Below are 9760 nucleotides of genomic sequence, written 5' to 3' on the forward strand. Positions count from 1 at the left end.
CAACAAACTGGACAACCTACCAGAAATGGATAAATTCCTAGAAACATACAACCTTTAAAGACTAAATCATGAAGAAACAGAAAATCTGAAGTGACCAATTACTAGTAAGGAGATTTAATCAGTAATCAAAAATCTCCTAACAACAAAAGTCCAGGACCAGATGGCTTTAATGGTGAATTCTACTAAACATTTAAAGAGTTAACGCCAATTTTCAAAATTTTCCAAAAACAGACAAGGGAACACTTCCAAACTCATTTTACGAGGCCAGCACTAACCTGATACCAAAATCAGACAAGGACACTATAAGAAAAGAAAACTACAGGCCAATATCCCTGATGAACATAGATGCAAAAACCCTCAAAATATTAGCAAACCAAATTCAACAGTACATTAAAAGGATCACACACCATGATGAAGTGGGATTTATTCTAGAGATGCAAGGATGGTTCAACATCTGCAAATCAATCAATGTGATACACTACAATAATAAAATGAAACAAAAATCATATGACCATCCCATCAGATGTAGAAAACGCATTTGACAAAATTCAACATCCTTTCATAATAAAAACTCTCAACAAACTGGGTATGGAGGGAACATGCCTCAACACAATAAAGGCCATATATGAAAAGCCCACAGTTAATATCATACTCAATGGTGAAAAGCTGAAAGTTTTTCCTCTAAGATCAGTAAAAAGACAAGGATGCACACTCTGGCCACTTTTATTCAACATGGTACTTGAAGACCTAGCCAGAGCAATTAGGCAAGAAAAAGAAATAAAAGCCAACCAAATCAGAAAGAAGTAAAATTGTCTTTATTTGCAGATTAAATGATATACATAGAAAACACTAAAGACTCTGCCAAAAAACTGTTACAACCAATAAACAAATTCAGTGAAGTTGCAGGATAGAAAATCAATACACAGAAATCAGCTACATTTCTATAGACTAACAACAACCTATCAAAGAGAAATTAAGACAAGAATCCCATTTACAATACCATCAAAAAGAATAAAATACTTAGGAATAAATTTCACCAAGGAGATGAAAGATCTGTACACTGTACACTCTAAGACACTGATGAAAGAAACTGAAAAAGACACAAATAAATGGAAAGATATTCCATGCTCATGGATTGGTAGAATATTGTTAAAATGTCCATACTCCCCAAAGCAATCTACAGATTCTTCCAAAGGCATTTTTCACAGAAATAGAAAAAAAAATCCTAAAATTGGTATGGAACCACAAAATAAATAAAATAAATAAAACCCTGAATAGCTAAAGTGATTTTAAGAAAGAAGAACATGGAAGTATCACACTTCCTGGTTTGAAACTATATTACAAAACTACAGTAATCAAAACAGTATGGTATTGGCATAAAAACAGACACATAGATCAATGGAACATAATAGAGAGTCCAGAAATAAATCCATGCATATATGGCCAATTAGTTTACTACAAAGGAGGCAAGAATATACAATGGGGAAAGGACAGTCTCTTCAATAAATGATGTTGGAAAAATTGAATAGGCGCAGGCAAAACAATGAAACTGGACTCCTCTCTTACTCCATACATAAAAATCAATTCGAAATGGATTAAAGATTTGAACATAGACCTGAAACCGTAAAATTCCTAGAAGAAAACAAAGGGGTTAAGCTCTCTCACATTGGTCTTGGTGATGATTTTTTGGGGTTTGACAACAAAAGCAAACGCAACAAAAGCAAAAATAAACAAGTAGGACTACATCAAACTAAAAAGCTTCTGCACAGCAAAAGAAACCATCGACAAAATGAAAAGGCACCTACCAAATGGGAGGAAATATTTGCAAACCACATATCTGATAAGGTGTTAATATCCAAAACACATAAAGAACTCATACAACTCAATAGCAAAAAAACAAACAATCCAATTAAAAAATGGGCAGAGGAACTGAATAGACATTTTTCCAAAGACAACATACAAATGGCTAACAGGTACATGAAAAGGTGCTCAACCTCACTAGTCATCAGGGAAATGCAAATCAAAACCACAATGGGCTATCACCTCACACCTGTTAGGATGGCCATCATCAAAACGACAAGAGGTAAGAAGTGTTTGAGAGGCTGTGGAGAAAAGGGAATCCTTGTGTACTGTTGGTTGGAATGTAAACTGGGGCAGCCACTATGGAAAACAGTATGGAGGTTTCCCAAAAAATCAGAAATAGAACTACCATGTGATCCAGCAATCCCACTTCTGGGTATTTATCCAAAGAAAATGAAAATAGGATCTCGAAGAGATGCCTGCACTGCCACGTTCACTGCAGCATTATCCACAATAGCCAAGATATGGAAACAACCTAAGTGTCCATCAAGAATGAAGATGTGTATATATACAAAATGGAATATCGTTCAGCCATGAGAAAGAAGGAAATTCTGCCATTTGCAACAACACGGACAGACCTTGAGAGCATAATACTAAGTGAAATAAGGCAGAGAAAGACAAACACTATTATCTCACTCATATGTGGAATCTTAAAAAGCCATCTCATAGAAACAGACTAAAATGGTGGTTACCAGGGGCTGGGGAGTGGGGGAAAGAGATGTTGGTCAAAGAGCACAAACTTCCAGTTAGAAGATGAGCAAGTTCAGGGGATCTGATGTACGCCATAGTAATTATAGTTAGTAACACTGTATCATATACTTGAAAGTTGCCAAGAGAGTAGATCTTAAATGTTCTCACCACAAATAAGTGGCAATTATGTGACAGGATGCAGGCGTTAGCTAACACTGGTGGTAATCGTTTTGTAATATATAAAGGTATCAAATCCACACGTTCTATACCTTAAGCTCACACAATGTTATATGTCAGTTATATCTCAATAAAGCTGGAGAAAAAAAAAGTTATGTGAGGTGATGTTGAAAGAGAAGATGCCAAGTTCCGGGTGGCAAGATAACTCAATGTTTGCTATGCTAAGTGTGATAATGAATGGTGTCTGGACAACTTGTTTCTTTCAATTACTTTCAAAGGTGTACGTCAATGAAAAATTCCTTAGAAGCCTAAGGAATAATAAACACCAAAAAATCTCCTTCCCACTTTGTTATGGAACTCAATGGCCAAACAAATATCACCAGCAAAAACAATTCAGCCCAGTCTGTATTTGTAAAGGGAAATGATCTCCTCTAGGATTTTACTGGAAAGACAGACCCGACAAACTCTTCCTCTGTTCGGAGAGGGGTGACCATCAGTTAGCACTGGAAGTCTCACATCCCGGGAACCCCCAGTCCATGCAAACCAGGATGGTTGTTCACCCTCCGAGCAGTTGTGTGCGCGCTCGTTGGTGACTATACTGGCAGTGTCGTTAAAGAACTTTCCCAAGATGCTCCCACACAGAAAACGCTGGACTGAGAGCTGCAGGGGTACAAAGATGAAGAAAGGGGAGCAAGAGCAAATGAGCCTCCTCTGCCCACTGTGGAAGTTCTGTTGGTGCTGCATTCGAGTGCTCTTACTTTGATGTGGTCAATGTGTAGTTTCTAAAGGTCATTCTGGAGAGGGACATCCAATGGGTAACCAATTGCAAGTTCCGGGATGTCTTCCACTAGAGCAGCTCCAGAATAGCCCAGGTTAGAGGCAGTACTGGCCTTGACACCTGGCTATGTGTCCTGGCTCTACGACTTGAGGGTCACGAGACCCTGGTTGAGTCACTAACCTCTCTGGTGCCTCGTGTTTCCTAATCTGTAAAATGTGGAGAGTCATGGTACCTACACTTCACATGGCTGCTATGAGCACTGAGTGAGTTAATACATGTCAAGGTCTAAAATTGTACCTGGCATGCAGTAAATGCTCAATAAATGTTACCTCTATCACCATCCAAGAAGGGTTTGTGTTGATTCTCAAGAAAAGGATGTCAAAGTAAAGACCAGAGGGATACTGTACCATTTCTAGAGCCTAGAATGGAAAACCCTGTGTCTTTATTTTCAGGGACAAATCAGAAGAAGAGTGTTGGGGACAACGGTCTCCTATTTGACAGGCGGTAGCCCAGCTCTGGAGAGGAACAGAGCTGAAAGTTCCAAAAATGCAGGCCTGGAATTTGACCAGTAAGACAGATTTTTCAAATAAATATAACCTAAGACAAAAATAGCCTGGGGCCAGCCTGGTGGCACAGCGGCTAAGTGCACATGTTCCGCTTCTCGGCAGCCGAGGGTTCGCCAGTTCAGATCCCGGGTGTGGACATGGCACCGTTTGGCACACCATGCTGTGGTAGGTGTCCCACGTATAAAGTAGAGGAAGATGGACATGGATGTTAGCTCAGGGCCAGTCTTCCTCAGCAAAAAGAGGAGGATTGGCAGTAGTTAGCTCAGAGCTAACCTTCCTCCAAAAAAAAAAAAATTAGAAAAAAGGAAAAAAATAGCCTATTCTGGTGTAATGAAAGGCCTAAGAAGGAGAAATTCTGAAGAGGTGTTACTTCACTAAATTATTTTATACACTATAGTACTAAATACAATTATGAAAACAAAATCACACTGGATTACACATGAAATTTTTATTGAGAACTGTGTCTTATTACAGAGAACTCAAAGGCCTTTCGTTACGTTATCTGAGTAAGAAGCTGGAGAGCAGACGTGGTTACCAAAAGTCATCAGGTTCTTCAGGAGAGAGGCCTGGGAAACTAAATTAGGGAAAGACAAAAAGGTTTGAAATTTGTTAAGTTCGTGTCAAGTTGGTTTGGGGATCTTTATAACGTTCTCATTCCTTCCCTGTGGGGTTTCTGCCCTTGCTTACCATTTGTATCAGTAGCAATTTTATCAGTTAAAAAACACAATTGACTTTGTTTTAAAGTCAGTAATTTTTATTGATTCAATAATTTCTTATAGGCCGACTCAAATATCTGAATGTTTCCCTTGGCTGACAAAACCAGCAATGCAATAATTGTTTGCCTAGGAACACAAAGTTGAAGATACCATACCTTTCATCTTTATCACTAGATGGCAGTGTGTCCACTTGTGAGCCTTCCCTGACCATGTTTTTTGAGCTCTGATACAAAGAGCAGGAAGGAAGAATTTTGAAATTAGATATGCATCAATTTTATTAAACATTTTGATTTTGCTAAGTTTTTTTGTTTTTGTTTTGCTGAGGAAGATTCATCCCAAGCTAACATCTGTTGCCAATCTTCCTCTATTTTGTATGTGGATCACCGCCACAGCATGGCCACCAATGAGTGGTGTAGGTCCGAGCCTGGGAACCAAACCCAGGCCACCAAAGTGGAGTGTGCCAAACTTAACCACTAGGCCACAGGGCTGGCCCCTAAGAACTATTCTTAAAATATATACGTAATTTAAGAATCTAAAAAAAAAGTGACGTTTAAACATGAAATTTTGCCAGCAATCAAAATAAACTATCCGGCATGCATTCTCAATACCCATAGTACTTCAGACTTACAGAAAATATTAATGTCTCAGACAGTACTAATACATTCAGATTCACTGATAGGGCTTTCATTATATTTCTTTCTTGTTCTTAAAATAATAAGAACCATCTCAACTTTTACAAAGTTTGACACATCAAAATCTCTTCCATCTTTTACCCAAGCAAAAGTGATGAAATTTTGTCAAGAGTATATAAAATGAAAAGACTTGAGGCTCCATTTGAACTTTATGTTTTTATCTTTCTGTCTCCAATGGAGAAGACAGATTCCTGTCCCAAGGTTTTCAAATAAACCACAGAAGTCCACAGAGCCCCCACCCACAGACAGCCTGTCCAGAGCATCGGCACCTTATCTGCCATCTCCTGGTCTTGATCCTGCTGAATGATTTTCATGTATTTCTCTAAAGGATTTGCATCATAAGCAGATTCGTCTTTCATTTCTTGAACACTCTTTTCTAATTCTTTTTCCATTTCAATCTTCAATGATTCTTCAATCATTCTCTGCAAAACAGATGGGCACCAAAAGAGGAAATACACAAATACATTTAAAGAACTTAAGTGTTTACCAACACATAGTAATATAATCCTGACCCTCTAAGTACAACCTGCATGCCAGGGAACTACAGATAGATATATATAGATATATATGTATTTTTTTAATTGAAGTCATTGCTACTATCAAAGGGAGATAAACACGTCATCTCACTGAGGGAAGGGATTAATTTGCCCAAAGTGTCTTGTGCTTTAGGCCAAATTAACAAGGACTCCAAGGAACATCCATGCGGAAGATTAATTCACGAAAGACTCAGCAGGCGTGTGAAACGTGGCCAGAGTAATCCATCTGTCTGGGACCAGAATCAGGACATGGAAGGCTAGAAGAGAACGAGAGGAAGGAGGAAGACAGGGGAGTCCCTGGAAGCAATCATGGACTGGCAGTCACCTCCTCTGGGTGCCTCTAGTCCCAGCTAGCTGACCCTGGGAATCTCTTCTTTAAACTCCATTTACAAAGGGACGATCTATAGCAAAGCAGAGTCCACCCAGCTCCTTTATGGGCGTATTTTCAAGACCAGATGAGAATGCTTGTGAAAGCTAGCATTTACTGTGAAACTCCTAAGGCATGTGCACGCACCCTTTCTCACTGCTCTCAAGCACAGGAGAGGGTCGGGATGTCTACAGCAAGCTTTTCAAAAGTTACGTGCCACTCCTATGACTTCCGGACACATAAGGGCTCACCTCCCCAAGAGCAAGGTACTTACTGAAGGTGTACCAGGGAGAAACTAGTACAGAGAGTCCAGTTGGACATATCATCATTACCCATTCTTGATCCAGTTTTTCTAGTTCTCTTCGTTCCCTTTCTAAAGCTTCTTGTCGTGCACCGTGCCTCCTGTCTTCTCTCTGGCTTTGTTCTTTCACGTGCTGTTCCCATATGTTTTCTTCTTCATTCTGTTCTCCAATTTGTGTCAGATCTATGCCTAACAGGACAGAAAATAAAGGGCAAGCAGCTTCCAGCATCCGATTTTTCAAACGAATGCTGGCCCAATTTGCAAGGGCCCTTGCCAAGCCTCAGGGAGCCTCTGCGTGATTCTTAAATGACTCTGATGAGCTGCTTCAAGCTACTGGTCCATCTCCATGGTCTTCAAGCCCCCAGACCCCCTCCTAGCACCACACCCTGCCTTTGACTTTACTGAGATGAATACAAGGCACCCTTACCATGAACAATTTCACCTCTCCTGCCCTCCCTATGACATTTTCTCACCCTCTTCACCCATCTCCTCCCTCCTTCATCCTTTCCAAGGCAAGCCCTGCATTTCTGCCTCTGCATTTGGATACGATCCCTCCCCTCGCTTTAGGATTCGGACTTCATCATTAGTCCCTATCTGTTTACACAGCGGTTTTATAACTCTCCCCCTATTCCCACAAAGGCGCTCAAGTCTCTCCTGCCCAGAAGAGAAGGGAACAGAACCACCACCCTCCTCACTGCTCTTGCCATCATTCCCCACGTCCTCCGGGCTGATCCCTTCCTGGGGGGTTAGCTCTTGCCACTGTCCCAATCATGCCCACATCTTTTCCTCTAGTCCTAATCTCTCTCCCCAGCCTCACAACCATGTTTCCAACGGATTCCCTGCCATCAACACATGGAAATCCCACGGCACCGGCTTCATACCTGAAGTTGTCATTTCTGTCCCTTTACTTGAGCTCTGTCTACACTATGTCCACTCGGCCAACAGGGCTTACAGGTTCTACCTCCTTCTGCTTCTCCTGCTGCAATTAGCGTCCCTATCACCATTTACCTGCACGGCTGAAATGACCTAGTCAACACTCTCCCTGACATCAGTCTTGGCCTTCAAGCAACCCATCTTCATCAGCACCAGTCATTTCCTGAAGAGAAGACCTGCATTTGCTGTGCACTGCCTCTGCTGTGGTAGAGTCCAAACCCACGGCAGTCTAGGCTCTCACTGTCTGCCTTTTTCTTTCCAGATTGATTCGCCTTTGCTTTCACTGTCTCCTTAACCTGATGTGCTCCCCTCCTCCCACAAAACCCCATCTATTATGCAAGCCCCCACTTAAATGCCACCTCCTCTGTGAGGTCCTTCCTATTCCAGCACCATATTCACACAGTATTTTGTACCTGCCTTGCCAAAAAACACGTGTTATCTGTTTCTCTTACTTCTATTCCTTCCAGGGAGGTCCATCCTTTCATTATTTGTCTATTCCCTACAGTTTGCACACGAGTCCCTACGCCTCTCAGGTTTAATTAAATCTCCATCCCACAGATAGCTGTGCTGACCCTTTTCTTCCAGCTCCGGCCTAGAACCTAAATTTTTCTCCCCAAGCAATGCTAAGAAACAAATTCACAGGTTCACCACACGACTGGGAAGCTTTTTGCTGTGACCTGTTTTAAGTCACCAGCAGGAAGTGAGTGAGTTTTACTATGAGGAGAGAGGTAACACAGTCTTCTCTCTCGCTTGATTCTGGTCATAAATTCAAATACCAGAGGAGGCAGGCAGTCATCATCACAGGCAGAGGCAGCCTGCTCCTTGCTGGGGGAAGAACGTTACTCTGAAGCAGTACCGTTTCTCACAGGGAACAGCCACCTCAAAATAGGAATGGCATGGTGCCAATCACAAAAGAGAAAGAAGAAGAGGGCTATTTCTTTGCTGTGGGGGGGGCGCATACTTTGTAGCTGCAGAGTGGCCTACAGAAACCTCTTTAGACATTAAGAGCAAAGAAAAGAAGCATTTCCACTGGGCACCTCAAAGATACCAAGTTTCAGCCTTTTCCATTTCCCTTTGCACCCAAAGAGGGGGAATGAAGAATATAAGAGAACTCGTCAATGATCAAAACGAAACCACACTATTTAATAATTTTAAAAGCCATTATTATAATCGACGTTACATCTCAGAGACAGAAAACCCATCTACTCAGTTGGTTTCTCTTATTCTAGTACATTCTTTTTATTACCTACTCACTCAGGACTCTGCCAAATGGCTGCCTATCAGATCCGCTCTCAGGTGGCCACTGTCCCGACTCAGTACCTATCCCAACGGAGGTCCTCAGGGATGGCTTGCTGACCAGCCAACCCCACCCCTACCCCTACCACCCCAAGGGGCTAGGGTTTGGGGAAGCAGGGGTTTGGGTTGGCTCACTGCTGTACGCCCAGCCCCAGGAAAGAGCCCCACTCTTGATCAAGTCTCAGTGAATTAGTGCTTTCCAAAGCAGATTTACTCAGAAATCAGCAAAATCAACCCTCTCAAAATGTCTTGCTTCTTCCCCCAATTCCTCCTATTCCTGAGTATGGTGACTTAAACCAGGAAACTGCTCACAAGAGGTTGTGCATAGGTTCTGGGGGTGATGTTTTCCCAGTGTTTGAAAGGAACTAAGAGATGCTTTTACTTGAGGAATGTCTTTTCAAGTTGGAGGCTTAAGTCCTTTGATCCAAGGACCTGGCTGTTGGCCTGAGCCCTGGAACGAAGTTCAGATCTCTCCCTACAGCTTGCCCCTCTTCCCTCCACACTGGTGAGGGAAGTGGGTAATCTGCAGAAGAGAAGAGGAAAGAGAGAGGGGGCCGGACAAGAGAAGTCTGACGACCGGTTCTCCTCCAGCGTCATCAGCTTTTCCGAAGATCAAAATGTAAAGGTTTTTCTGTCCTAAGTTTTTAAGACATAAAGGAAGCAAACAGATAGAAACAGAAATAACATTAAAATGTTACCATCACATTAAGAATGTATAATGGGTGTTAACCATTATTTCAATTTTCCACCATGATTTCCCAAGACGCGAAAGCCCTCGTGAAGCGGTTTTTGCATTAAGTGTCTTAAGCAAAAGGGTAACTGCTCTGCCAGACTCTGGACAAGAAAAA

General features: G+C 41.7%; 1 protein-coding gene across 1 annotated transcript in view; it reads right to left on the reverse strand.

Annotated features, from left to right (window-relative positions):
* Positions 1-4504: 4504 nt before the first annotated feature.
* The window catches only part of OFD1 (OFD1 centriole and centriolar satellite protein), a 6352-nt gene continuing 1096 nt past the window's right edge, over positions 4505-9760 (reverse strand). Inside the window, exons 2-5 of the mRNA XM_046672521.1 lie at positions 6715-6872; positions 5749-5901; positions 4943-5010; positions 4505-4645 (exon numbers count right to left, since the gene is read on the reverse strand). Of these exons, the coding sequence (XP_046528477.1) occupies positions 4603-4645; positions 4943-5010; positions 5749-5901; positions 6715-6872 (422 nt within the window). The 3' untranslated portion in view covers positions 4505-4602. The remainder of the gene's footprint in view (positions 4646-4942; positions 5011-5748; positions 5902-6714; positions 6873-9760) is intronic.

The sequence above is a fragment of the Equus quagga genome, chromosome 10, assembly GCF_021613505.1.
Source record: "Equus quagga isolate Etosha38 chromosome 10, UCLA_HA_Equagga_1.0, whole genome shotgun sequence".
Taxonomy (NCBI): domain Eukaryota; kingdom Metazoa; phylum Chordata; class Mammalia; order Perissodactyla; family Equidae; genus Equus; species Equus quagga.